At 42.7% G+C, this 14,465-nt stretch overlaps 1 protein-coding gene across 2 annotated transcripts in view; it reads right to left on the reverse strand.

Annotated features, from left to right (window-relative positions):
* Nucleotides 1-13,935, reverse strand: part of atad2 (ATPase family AAA domain containing 2) — a 67,618-nt gene extending 53,683 nt beyond the window's left edge. For both annotated transcript variants that reach the window (XM_084336065.1, XM_084336064.1), the window contains exons 1-6: nucleotides 13,562-13,935; nucleotides 11,576-11,748; nucleotides 5,333-5,382; nucleotides 4,696-4,873; nucleotides 4,229-4,325; nucleotides 50-137 (exon numbers count right to left, since the gene is read on the reverse strand). In XM_084336065.1, the coding sequence (XP_084192191.1) occupies nucleotides 50-137; nucleotides 4,229-4,325; nucleotides 4,696-4,873; nucleotides 5,333-5,382; nucleotides 11,576-11,748; nucleotides 13,562-13,774 (799 nt within the window). In that variant the 5' untranslated portion in view covers nucleotides 13,775-13,935. The remainder of the gene's footprint in view (nucleotides 1-49; nucleotides 138-4,228; nucleotides 4,326-4,695; nucleotides 4,874-5,332; nucleotides 5,383-11,575; nucleotides 11,749-13,561) is intronic.
* Between the last annotated feature and the right edge of the window lie 530 nt (nucleotides 13,936-14,465).

The following is a 14,465-nucleotide window of genomic DNA, read 5'->3' on the forward strand; positions in this document are numbered from 1 at the left end:
AGAACATACTGACTGAACCGCCCTGGGGCACATGAAGAACACATCTCACCTGGGGTCTCCTTCTCCTGAGGGTCTCCGCTCTCTTCGTCAGTCCTCATGGACCTCAGGGTCTGACCCCTGGTGTACATGCCTAGCTTCTGGAGGGGAAACCGGTCAGATGTTACTTAACACTTTCGCGGCCAACCACTCAGAGCAGCGTGGATTATGTGTTTTTGGATACAACGTTGAATCAATAAACACGATCAATATTTGGAATGGCGATCAGGAATTGGATTAATCTTTTTGCATGACATCAGATGTGAGGTAAGGCCTTTATGTTACGAGTCTTGGGGTAATCAGATGTTCCTATCACCGCCATCGGAGTGTGTGTGTGTGGCAATAGTATGCAGCTGCAGAGCCAGCGGCGCTCTGACGGCCGCGCTGTGAGGGCCGCTCAGCAGCGCCACCCACCGAATGGCTGAATTGGAGTATTGCACTGTGCGGGCACAGCTGTGAGATCCGCGCAAGGCCAGATATGAATGTGTTTATTTTATTTTTTTTTATATTTTTGCACAAATCTTTCCAATATTCACAAGACATCTTTCCACAGCATAATATGCAACATCCAAGATGTGTCTTTTTCTTTTTTGTAACAACATACAAAACATACAAAAGACTCATACAAACACATTAACAACTGACATGGAAATTAAAAAAGCACTTAAAAAAAAAAAAAAACATTACTATACATTGTGCATATACATCCCTGATGCACATACGTTACATGTAGACCGATCTACCTGCGAGCAGGTATGTGCTGCATCTTCTATCGGGATGCCATCTTTCTCCATAGTGCATGTGAGAGGATGCGTCTCAGATATATGTACTGTAGGTGTGCGTGAGAACATGTATGAATGTGTGTCTCAGATATGTGTATGTGGGTACGTGTATCACGTAAGTATGTGTGTATGTCTCATACGTGTGTGTGTGTGTGTGCATCTCTCAGGTACGTGACTGTAATCCTACCTTTTGTGTCTCGTATCCATGTGCGTCTCTGCCACCTGTGTGAGTGTATATCTCAGGTATGTATATGCATGTGCGTCTCAGCTATGTATGTGTGTGTCCCCTATGTATGTGTATATCCCCTATATGTGTAAGTGAGAGCTTATGCTTCAAATATGTGTATAAGTACGTGTGTGTATGCCTGTTTCCTACAAGTGAGTATGGCATGTATATCTCAGCCTTGTGCATACGAGTGTGTGTAATTCAGTTATGTACACATACGAGTATGTGTGTCCTAGACATGCGTATGCGGCTAGATATGCGCATGTGAGAGTGTGATAGAGAAAGTGGCCATTCCATAGATACACCATCCGGACATACAATCTATGCATATACATACATAATACAATATAAAGTATAGGTACCATCAGGTCAGATCCCATTTTTCACATTCATCCTTGATAATACTGAAACCCCACCTTAATCATTCGTCCCCAGACCGTTCAGTCAGGTGTAGAAAACTGTCCCATACCTCAGCAAAGATATCCTCTCTCCCTGCGACTCTATATGTCACCCTTTCATATGATGCTGTCCGGAACATTAGTTCCATCCATTCTTTAAAAGTAATATCAATGGGTGATTTCCAATGTCGTAAGGCAATTCTACACCCCGATATCATGGCCATTCTATACCACATTCGCTGGTATTTAGGCAGTTTAATCCCTTTCGGTACTATACCCAAAACACATGCCATTGGGGAGTTATGCACCTTTACATTCAAAACTTTACTTCAATTTGATCCCACATTTTCCGGACTTTCTCACATTCGTATGTGGTTATTTATTTCTAACATAAATTGAAAATAAAAACTAGACAATTCCGCGCGGGGAAATTGTGAAAATGTGGGTGATGCCTGTGCACCGCCGGCCAACATGAGGGTCTGTATTGTCTCTGTATTGTCTCTTTCCACAGCAAACCTGTAGGCAAGACACCTTGGTTGAGAAATGGAGGCTTCATGTTGTTTAGTCCATCTGTTCAAGATGCACAATGAGATCTTCTGAGAGAATTGTTGAATATATATAGAACACAAATGCTCTACAATGTTTCATTATGACAGCATACTGTGACGTCACAAATGTTCTAGAATGTTCTATTATGACATCATACTGTGACATCACAAATGTTCTAGAATGTACTATTATGACATCATACTTACCAGTATGTTGTGGTAATAACGAAAGCCGTTGTGGCAATCAATTAATCAGAAACGACCCCCCCCCCCCCCCCCCCTTTCATGCATTCATGATGAAACATAATACCCATCATATGCATTTGATTCTTTAATTGTAGCGTGTGTAGGGACGAAACGCCAATGGATTTGGTATAATACACGTTGCGGCTTATAAACAGCCTCCCAGGAATTAGCCCCAATCATTCCGAAATAACACTCATATTAACCACGGTATAAAACTGGAACGTATGAATGGAAAAAATATTTCTTTTTTGCATCTTGAACGGAAGGTTCTTAATGAGTCGTTCCGATACCGATACCAGTATCGGAAATGCCTCCGATACAGCCTATAATGCTGGTATCGGTATCGGCGAGTACACGTCAAGTCTAGCCTCCAATCCCATATGACGTCATTTATCTCCTGCGGAGAGTGAGGATTATAAAATGATATATGTCAAGTCAAGTCAAGTCAAGAGTTTTAATTGTCACGGCATACAAGTATACAATGAAATGCGGGTGGTCTATATATATAGACCAATATAGATTTTGAGCTAAAGAGCAACTAAAACACCAAAGGTGAATCCATTGAGGTCGTCATCGAAGGGTTAAAAACACGGTATTGCAATCCGCTATAGACCCTTCTTTCATTAACGTCATCTTGTAGCCAAAACTCCTGGGAGTTGAAATCATAGATTTCTCTCTCAAAACGTGAAATAGGGACGAAATTTACAGGGTTCCCACTCTTTTCTAGAGGCCTTTTCCAGGACTTTTCACTGATGATAGTAGCTGTTATGACAGACTGGGAACATGACATACACTCAAAAGGCTGTGGCTACATCCACATGTGTGTGTGTGTGTGTGCGTGTGTGTGTGTGTGTAGTCGCAGCAGCCTAATTGGGATGTGTGGTTGAACCCTTTAATGTTAGAATCTTGTAATCTATTGTGTTTATGAGGTGGTTAAGTAGTAAGGTGGTATTAGTGAAATATGAGTTCATAGAAATCTCAGCGCATCGAATCGGAAAAAGGCGCTTATTGACGTCTTACCTCGTCTTTAGACCTAACGACTGTAATGGAATATTGAGGTCTTACCTCGTCTTTAGACCTAACGACTAATGGAATATTGAGGTCTTACCTCGTCTTTAGACCTAACGACTAATGGAATATTGAGGTCTTACCTCGTCTTTAGACCTAACGACTAATGGAATATTGAGGTCTTACCTCGTCTTTAGACCTAACGACTGTAATGGAATATTGAGGTCTTACCTCGTCTTTAGACCTAACGACTGTAATGGAATATTGAGGTCTTACCTCGTCTTTAGACCTAACGACTGTAATGGAATATTGAGGTCTTACCTCGTCTTTAGACCTAACGACTGTAATGGAATATTGAGGTCTTACCTCGTCTTTAGACCTAACGACTAATGGAATATTGAGGTCTTACCTCGTCTTTAGACCTAACGACTGTAATGGAATATTGAGGTCTTACCTCGTCTTTAGACCTAACGACTGTAATGGAATATTGAGGTCTTACCTGGTCTTTAGACCTAACGACTGTAATGGAATATTGAGGTCTTACCTGGTCTTTAGACCTAACGACTATAATGGAATATTGAGGTCTTACCTGGTCTTTAGACCTAACGACTAATGGAATATTGAGGTCTTACCTGGTCTTTAGACCTAACGACTGTAATGGAATATTGAGGTCTTACCTCGTCTTTAGACCTAACGACTGTAATGGAATATTGAGGTCTTACCTCGTCTTTAGACCTAACGACTAATGGAATATTGAGGTCTTACCTCGTCTTTAGACCTAACGACTAATGGAATATTGAGGTCTTACCTCGTCTTTAGACCTAACGACTAATGGAATATTGAGGTCTTACCTCGTCTTTAGACCTAACGACTGTAATGGAATATTGAGGTCTTACCTCGTCTTTAGACCTAACGACTAATGGAATATTGAGGTCTTACCTGGTCTTTAGACCTAACGACTGTAATGGAATATTGAGGTCTTACCTGGTCTTTAGACCCAACGACTTTGGTGTCTCTGCTCCGCAGCCTGCGTCTCATCTTCTGCATGTCGTCCATCTTCTGGAGAACAGCTTCAGCCGTGCTGGAGGAGGGGAGACCGGAAGTGAAGCATTATCATGCTGTGCGTGTTGGAACCTCCATGGTAGAGACTCCAGGAGGAGTCTGTATTAATCACTGCAACACGGAGCGTTTGACTGGCGTCAGTCGGGATAACTCCGTGGGTTTAAACAAACTCGTCTTCACTCGGTTCTCCTGACGTAACTCCTCTCCCCCTCAGAGTTACGGCACCACTGTAACCTACCCTGATTCGAATGCGGTTCCCCCGAATGGGAAAGCAAAGGTCTAGCAATCCCTTTCCTGGGGAGTTACTAGGCTCACTGGGAACCAGGCAGGGCTGCTCTGTCACACCAGTGAGGTGTCGTACTGCACTAGATTTAACTGAAGCGACTCACTTGGTGATGAGTCGGTCGTAGAGAACCGATTGGTTGCGTGAGTCCAGCTTGTATCTGGTGCTGCGGGAGCTACGACGCACGGAGTGGTCTTCCTCCTCCTCCTCCTCCACCTCCCGGCTGCGCAGGCTGAAGCGACTCCTCTTGGGGGTTGAGGACGCCTCCATTTCATCCGGGACGTCTGGAAATAGTGGTGGAGGTCAATACAATATCAAGATATTTTCCTTCACTATATTATATCGATCGGTACCAAATTCGGCCATCAAGCTAAGGCCACATAATGATGCTATAAGATGTTATTTAGGTAAGCATTAAGTACTGTATATATGGAGTTCTCTGGCAATTTTAATTTCTATACATTATTTTATGAATCCTCAAAACGAGGAGGCAGGGTCTGGCAATACGCATGTGATGATGCAACATCCCTCAAACACAGAAATGATTATGAAGCAACATCCCTCAAACACAAGACATGATGATGAGCCTCACCAGCGATTTCAAATGAGGTTTAGTTGCTGAAAAATCCCAAAACTTGAATGTCCATGTAATGCCAGTGGTTTGAAGGTAGTCTGTGTGTAAATGTAATGTTTATGTGCATGTAATTGTACCAAATGACTAAATCTCATCACATCATGACTACCTGTTGGCTGCTTGGACTCCTTCCCCTCTCCCTGCAGCCTGGGAGACTTCCTGTGGAGACAAATGAAGAGAGAACTTCAACGTGGTCCTCTTTCATACATAATGTACTACACACATGTGGATATTGGAGATGTGCAATAAATGTACACACACTTTCTGAAAGAATCACCAGAGGCCTCACGATACGATATTATCACGATACTTAAGTCACGATACGATAGTATTGCGATTCAAAATATATTGCGATATGGTGAGTATTGCGATATTAATATTGCGATATATTAGCTTGTTTCAACTGCAAAGTAAAACTTTGTCAACATGTTTTATCTAATCAAATTAAGTTTTCAGTCCGTTTTAAGATTTTTTTTTTTAAATCTCTTATTACTCGGGATAATATACCACAAAACTTAACGTTATTGGCATATATTGGAGCGCAGTTCGTTTGTCTCCCCTATTTTTAGCATTGAGCAACAATCGGATTTGAAATCAGTTTCAAAATGGCGTCACTCTGGCCAGAATAAGAAACCTACTGTAAATACAGTAGATTTCATTATCTGTTCTTATGCACACCTGGTGATACTAAATCAAAATTGAACTCGGGCATTTGAAATATAAGATTTGGCACAATCCATAAATACTGTACTGTACTATACTATAGGACAACATTTGTTCCGCGGGGGACGGCAGACGGTCCTCTCTGGCAGGGAGACGGAATTTGCATTGGCATCCGTTGCTATATAAAGCCATAATTGGAGAATGTCCAAATTATATTACCTCATTATTGGAGTGGACATCTGGACCCTATGGTACGCAAACCAAATGATTGGCTTAAACACTTAAAGTGCCTTGAGTTTGTACTGAACTTGAAAGTGGAACTGGAATGGTGGGACGTTGAGATGAGGTGCTCTAGAGTCCTGCAGGACGTTGAGACAAGACTAGAGTCCTGCAGGACGTTGAGATGAGACTAGAGTCCTGCAGGACGTTGAGGCGAGACTAGTCCTGCAGGACGTTGAGACGAGACTAGAGTCCTGCAGGACGTTGAGACGAGACTAGAGTCCTGCAGGACGTTGAGATGAGACTAGAGTCCTGCAGGACGTTGAGGTGAGACTAGAGTCCTGCAGGACGTTGAGGTGAGACTAGAGTCCTGCAGGACGTTGAGGTGAGACTAGAGTCCTGCAGGACGTTGAGGTGAGACTAGAGTCCTGCAGGACGTTGAGACGAGACTAGAGTCCTGCAGGACGTTGAGACGAGACTAGAGTCCTGCAGGACGTTGAGACGAGACTAGAGTCCTGCAGGACGTTGAGGTGAGACTAGAGTCCTGCAGGACGTTGAGGTGAGACTAGAGTCCTGCAGGACGTTGAGATGAGACTAGAGTTCTGCAGGACGTTGAGACGAGACTAGAGTCCTGCAGGACGTTGAGACGAGACTAGAGTCCTGCAGGATGTTGAGACGAGACTAGAGTCCTGCAGGACGTTGAGACGAGACTAGAGTCCTGCAGGACGTTGAGGCGAGACTAGAGTCCTGCAGGACGTTGAGGTGAGACTAGAGTCCTGCAGGACGTTGAGGTGAAACTAGAGTCCTGCAGGACGTTGAGGTGAGACTAGAGTCCTGCAGGACGTTGAGATGAGACTAGAGTCCTGCAGGACGTTGAGACGAGACTAGAGTCCTGCAGGACGTTGAGACGAGACTAGAGTCCTGCAGGACGTTGAGATGAGACTAGAGTCCTGCAGGACGTTGAGACGAGACTAGAGTCCTGCAGGACGTTGAGGTGAGACTAGAGTCCTGCAGGACGTTGAGGTGAGACTAGAGTCCTGCAGGACGTTGAGGTGAGACTAGAGTCCTGCAGGACGTTGAGATGAGACTAGAGTCCTGCAGGACGTTGAGACGAGACTAGAGTCCTGCAGGACGTTGAGACGAGACTAGAGTCCTGCAGGACGTTGAGGTGAGACTAGAGTCCTGCAGGACGTTGAGGTGAGACTAGAGTCGTGCAGGACGTTGAGATGAGACTAGAGTCCTGCAGGACGTTGAGGTGAGACTAGAGTCCTGCATAGGGATGGGTACCTTTCACATTTGAACCGATACCGGTACCGGTACCTGTGAATCGATACCGGTACCCAACGGTACCTTTTTTCGGTACTTTAGTCTCAAGAAATTTAATTTACCTACCTCAGTCATAAAAAAAAGAAAATCCAAACTTCAAATAACTACAATTGACAGTTTTCGGCTTGTCATTGCTCTGACTGCTTTGTTGTTGAATCAAGTCAAATCCTAGGTAAGCATATATTGTGCGTGTGAACGTTGACATGGAGAAAAAAAAAGTAAAAAGTAAAAAGGAAATTAATAAAAAATATTTTTTTTTATTTTTTTTTTGTTTCTCACTTGATTCGATACTCCGTAGTACCGACGTGTTTCGGTTCGGTACCTCAAAAGTACCGAATTCGGTACCCATCCCTAGTCCTGCAGGACGTTGAGGTGAGACTAGAGTCCTGCAGGACGTTGAGGTGAGACTAGAGTCCTGCAGGACGTTGAGACCCGAGTATAGTCGGGTTAACTCGCCGACGCTTGAGCGCCAATCACGAGTATAGTCAGGTTTTAATAGTTATTTCTTTTATCAGCGATATCCATTCATTTTCATCCATCGAACCTGATGTTATCATTGGGAATGGGTCTGAGCTGGCAAAAGGGCAAATACCGCCACCTATCGTCTCCCGGATGGTATTGCACATCATTGGATTGGATTGGCTGGGGATGTGCATAAAAAAAAAGTCCGGTCCAGGTTTCCTTCTCGGGCAAGCAGTATCGTGTTACCACATTCACTGGGGAGGCTGGGAGCAGCGTCGATTATGTGTTTTGGATATACAATGTTGGATCAATAAACGCGATCAATATTTGGAATGGCGATCAGGAATTAGATTAATCTTTTTGCAGGACATCAGATGTGAGGTAAGGACTCTATGTTACCAATCTCTGGTTAATCAGATGTTTCTTTCACAGCGATCACAACGTGTCTGTGTGCGTGCCGTTGGCGCCGACCAATGCACGGATAAGTGATTTTTCAGCCCGCTTCTGTATCGTGCATGAGGACACATAATAGCGATAATCTAGCGTTTATTTGAAAAAACGATTCATAAATCAAGTGACAAATGACAACGTGTTTAGTGTATTCCACTAAAATGCTATTATCGCGTCTTTTCCTGGAATTACACAGAAGCACCCAAACTATATTCATATTCAAAACGGTATAAAACGGAAATGTACAGATGAAAAAACAATCCGTTTCGTACATGTTGACTGCAAGCAACTCATTGATAAGCGACGGGTGTATTAGACCGATAGCCATAATTTAAGATATATTTTAAGCACTCGCAAATATCCCTGTCCTCCCATTGATTAAAGCAGTGGCCATCTAGACCTAATTCAGTCATATAGCTCCGGCGCTGAATGTGTTAATACAAGAAACCCCATAAACGTCCTTATTTAAAACCCTAAATCAGGGGTGGCCAACCCGCGGCTCGGCTCTTTGCCCGTCAATGTGCGGCTCTTCCATCCATAAAAAAAAAAAAAAAAAAATTTTTTTTTTTACTTTTTTTTTTTATGTCACTCATTCCATAAGGACGTAGAATAAACATTTACAATTTTTTTTTAAATGGTCCATTTGCATGTTCTTGGTATCTGAATCTAGGGACATATATGGATCAGTGTCAGAAATAGTGTGTCTGTTACTAGGCTTGAGTAAATTGTAATGAACTAAAGGAGAATATCAATTCTATTTAAAAAAAAAATTATCTTTGACTGTAAATAACACCATGCTAAAATTGACCAGACCTGAAAAATCTAAGCAAATGAATAAAGGGAAGATGATTAAACAGAAGGTTTTGTAGATACAGTACTGAATTCTGCCATCTTTTTTATAATGTAAATTTCTCCACCATTTTTCATCATATTGCAACACCGTTTTTTGCAAGACGTTCACAGAAAGGTAGAGAAACTAACTGCGTTCTGTTTTATGGCAATAACGTTCAGGTTTGTGGGAGATAATCCCAAAAAATAAGAGAAATTAAAAAGTAAATCCAGAAGTCAGATGATTGACAGGGGCTGGTGTGAGCTGGGTAGGGTAGTTTTTCGAAATTTGAAAGCCCTGAGTCTCTTCCTTCAAAAGACTACACTCACTTTTGGCTGTGCCACTTCCTCCTGTCAATATGCGCCGGTTTCCGACTCAATGCCATGAGATTTCTATAATCTTATATTTCACTAATAACAGTTAAAATAATTGGTAAACAAACATAATGCTTAAAATATACACTTTTACTGTATATCTCGGGCTTAAGAGGTTAACCCTGTGAGGCCCAAATTAAAAAGAAATTAGCAACTTCAGAGGCCAGAGGGTGGGACATATAAACACATTTACTATCAAATAGCATTGTGAGGCTGAACAACAGGACCAATTGACTATACATGTGCTTAAAGGGGAACTATCTTATAAATGGCTTTTTTCAGTGTTTACCATTGTTTCTTAGCTATGTGGACTTATATTAATAGGATATATGTCTCTAATTCTCATATTGGCGAATTCTTCCAATTCTCCTCTCACAATATTCACCCTCACTGAACTGAGTCATCTGAAAATGTGCATATCTGTGATGTCAGAGATTTCTCAGCTGCATAATAATGTGGCAGTTGATGTGGCAGTTGGCACCAGGCCACACAGTGGTTGGAGCCCAGCCTCAAAACGGCTTAAGATCTTGAGGTAGAAAAATGCGGTTTTTAGTACTTGATTAGAAATACAAAACAATGCATTTTTTTTGAAAAAAACCTAGGTGTTCCATAGACTCACAGGAATTGTGTAAAAGTGCCCAAATAGTGAAAGAAATAGTAAAATAGTTCCCCTTTAACATTTTTTTAAATAAACATTATTTTTTTAAATGGCTAAAAGTGATTTTGTAATTTTGCAACCGTGGGTCTCACAGGGTACTTTTAACCCTGTGAGGCCCACATAAAAAAGACATTAGCAACTTCAGAGGCCAGAGGGTGAGACCTATAAACACATGAAGGGTGCCGTGACTGAAAAAAAAAGGTTGAGAAACGCTGGTGGTGTGGCTCTTTGTGGTACCACAGTAATTTTTTTGTGGCTCTTAGTCTCTGACTGGTTGGCCACCCCTGCCCTAAATCATATTTTCTGTGACTTTTCCTTTTTGATAAGAAAGTCTAGTGCTGGTTGAGCATATGCATACTTTATGTTGATGGCCTTTGTCTATAATGTGGCCACAAAAATGGAAAGGTTTAATTATTTTGTTTGTTTACACTAAGTTAATACTTTGACAAATGTTGCCTATATTTTTCAGTCAGTTATGTCTTTGTGTGCCAAACATTATTTAAGGCTGTAAACCTTTTCTTTTACCAAATAAATGAGAAGCATGTTTAAATCGGCAATGCCTCCCCTCTTGCTGTACCAACATCTCTCCCAGCTCTAACCCGGTCACTGTCAAAATGATGTGCCTGATGTCAAACTGCCTCATTCTTTCAGTTTGTGCATGACCATGTCCTTGAGAATAACTGAAACGTTTATTTTTAGGCTACCGGTATATATCCTATGCTGATGTATGGTATTTTTGGAGTGTTACATATTTTTTAAATAAAAAACAACGTATACATCGAACCGATCCGAAAACCGTGACGCCAAGACCGTGATACGAACCGAACCGTAGATTTTGTGAACCGTTACACCCCTAGTAACGACCGAATCACGTCAGTACTACCGAGTACCGATTCACGTGAGATCCAACGGTGCCCCATTTCGGTACTGTAAAAAATAAATTATAATAATATTTTTCTTTTTTTTTAAGTCCGATGATGTCAACGTTTCGTGTACCGCTAAACGAAACCTATGAAGTGTGGTTACACTTTACAAAGCTAGATGCAGACAACGCTCGGTGCAATATTATATATATATTTATATATTAACAAATTGTTCTAAATAAATAATGACAATAAATCATTTGAAGTTTAGACAATTATTATTATTCTTTTTACAACTGAGGTAGGTAGGTAGATTACATTTTTAGAAACTAAAGTACCGAAAAAAGGTACCGTTGGGTACCGGTATTGATTGACAGGTACCGGTACCCAACCCTACTGTTCATCCTCCCAGCCGTTCATTTCAAGTCCTGCTTAAAAAATAAACAAACAAGCTATATATATATATATAATGCACCTCAAATGATTCTACCAAGTAAGCCATGATCACCTGGTGCAGTATCCTCCGGCCTTGTCTTCAGCCACAGGGGCCACAGGGGCCACCGGGGCGCTGGTTGAGCTTCCAGGGAAGGACCCCTCCGGTTTGACCCGCTGACCTCTGCTCCTCAGAGAATGACGAAGGCCACTTCCCTCTTCTTCCTCCTTCACATCATCATCGTGACCCTGAGGGACGCCACACACTTTCTTTTAGTTGTTGTTTTTTTTACTCATCAAAATCCATGACAATTCCATTATACATAGCACGCAGGCAGCGCAATGTGCATGATGATGACCAAGAGGTGTTTGGGTTCATGTTCAACATGTTGTACATTATCATATAATACGCAATACGCATTTCGGAGATACACTCACATAGGAAGCATGCATACACACACATACACACATATCTGAAGCATACGCTCTCACTTACACATATCGGAGATATACACACATGCATATGGGACACACACATACATAGCTGCTGAGACACACACATACATATATACACATCTGAGATACACTCGCACACATGTCAGAGACATACATGGGTACGAGACACACACAAAATGTAGATTCACTCAGTCACATATCTGAGAAGTACACACACATACATACGTGAGACACTTACCCACATACACATATCTGAGACACACATTCTCACACACACACACACACTTACATATATCTGAGACACATCCTCTCACATGCACTATGGAGAAAGATGGCATCCTGATAGAGATGCAGCACATACTTGCATCGCAGGTAGAATTGGACTTCATGTAACGTATATACGTCTTGGTTATATTATGCATAATATATAGTAATGTTTTTTTTTTTGGTACGTACTTTTTTAATTTCCATGTCTGTTTTTGGTATGTCTGTATAAGTCCTATGTAGGTTTTGTATGTCTATAAGAAAAAGAAAAATCTTTGACTTTGCATGTTATGCTGTTGAAAGTTCTTCCATGAAGATGTGTAAGATTTGTGCAAAAATATTAATACAAAAAAAAAAAAAATTGTACATAACATAAATAGACTGCATTTCATATAGCACTTTTATGCCAAAGCAGCTTTACAACTCATGTCTCACATTCACACAGCGGTGGCGCCTCATTGGGAGCGGTTGGGGGTTCAGCGTCTTGCTCAAGGACACGTCGTCGACACGCTGCTGGGAATTTAACTGAACCTTCCGATTACCAGACGATGGATCACTCTACCTCCTGAGCCACTGTCGCCCCCCCCCGCCCTCTCTGTGGGATAACACTCAATGTCTCACTCTCTGTGGGATACACACTCTCAATGTCTCACTCTCTGTGGGATAAACACTCTCAATGTCTCACTCTCTGTGGGATAAACACTCTCAATGTCTCACTCTCTGAGATAAACACTCAATGTCTCTGTGGGACAAACACTCTCAATGTCTCACTCTCTGTGGGATAAACACTCTCAATGTCTCACTCTCTGTGGGATAAACACTCTCAATGTCTCTCTCTGTGTAACACGGAAGTGCAGTGGTCTCTATACATGTAGGCTAGCTGCTTTCTGTCCCCTCACAAGCTCCATGTAACGCGGAAGTGCAGTGGTCTCTCTACATGTAGGCTACCTGCTTTCTGTCCCCTCACGAGCTCCATGTAACGCGGAAGTGCAGTGGTCTATATACATGTAGGCTAGCTGCTTTCTGTCCCCTCACGAGCTCCATGTAACGCGGAAGTGCAGTGGTCTCTCTACATGTAGGCTAGCTGCTTTCTGTCCCCTCACGAGCTCCGTGTAACACGGAAGTGCAGTGGTCTCTATACATGTAGGCTAGCTGCTTTCTGTCCCCTCACGAGCTCCTTGTAACGCGCAAGTGCAGTGGTCTATAATAATACAGCACAACAAAAGTTGTTTATCAACCGACATCAAGAAGACAGCAGCAACCCGTATGCTAGTTAGCCAACTAGCCAATCTAACGTTAACCCTTTAATAAACCCACACAAAAAATGCTAGTTTCTACTCACGTTGGTCATGCTGCTGGTCTCGGGGCTGCTGAAGCTTCTGTCACCGTCGTCCTCGAGGCCCCGGTGCCCCCCCCGGTGGGACCGGGCCAGGCGCGCGGGGTTCCTCCGCTGCAGCGACAGAAACTCGGAGCTCGAGTCCATCCTCGTCTCCGGCTCCGCTGCCCGCGCGCTTCTCCCGCCGCCGCCGCTGCTGCTGCTGCGTAGCATCACCATCTTTTATCACTCTACGCTCGGTCTTATACTACCACCATATAAATGACAAATAGCCGTGCCCCGTCTGTTTTCTATTCGAATAATAGCTAAACGGAAATACCGCAAACATAACCGGAATAATTGCGAATAATATGTGGATGGCAACAACAACACACACCCCTTCTTCGAGAAAAATCCTTTGATTTCTGGCGCCACAAACGTCATCAGAAGTTGGGAGTGGTGGTGCAGCGGCTGTGTGCTTCCGAGTCGAAACATAGATCTGGCAGTAGAATTGTTATGTCTGGACAAATTATATAGGCGCCATTCCGATATCACTACACCGAGGTTACTTACATACACGATTGTTTATTATTATACGAGGAGAAATTACGTCTTTGTAACTTTGGTTTTAAAACATTTGTGGAGCGGAAGGATATCATGTGAGAGAAAGGTGTTCCGGTTGCTTTAAGGCCGCGCGCGCGCCAAACTGCGCATCTCTGGCCAGTGGCGCGCGGCTCCTATTATATAAACAGGCCGCGTTGCTGTGCCTCTGCTCTGGCGCGCTCTCAACACGCTGAACACACACGTGATGTGGCAAATAGTGGTCAAGTCAAGTGACTTCAAACTGGCGCTTTTACAACCCCCCACCTACCAAACCTCCTCCAATGTACAATTTCTACGTCAAATGTATATACTCTCTTTTCTGGACTCT

This window comes from Notolepis coatsorum (genome assembly GCF_963971535.1).
Source record: "Notolepis coatsorum genome assembly, chromosome: 19".
Taxonomy (NCBI): Eukaryota; Metazoa; Chordata; class Actinopteri; order Aulopiformes; family Paralepididae; genus Notolepis; species Notolepis coatsorum.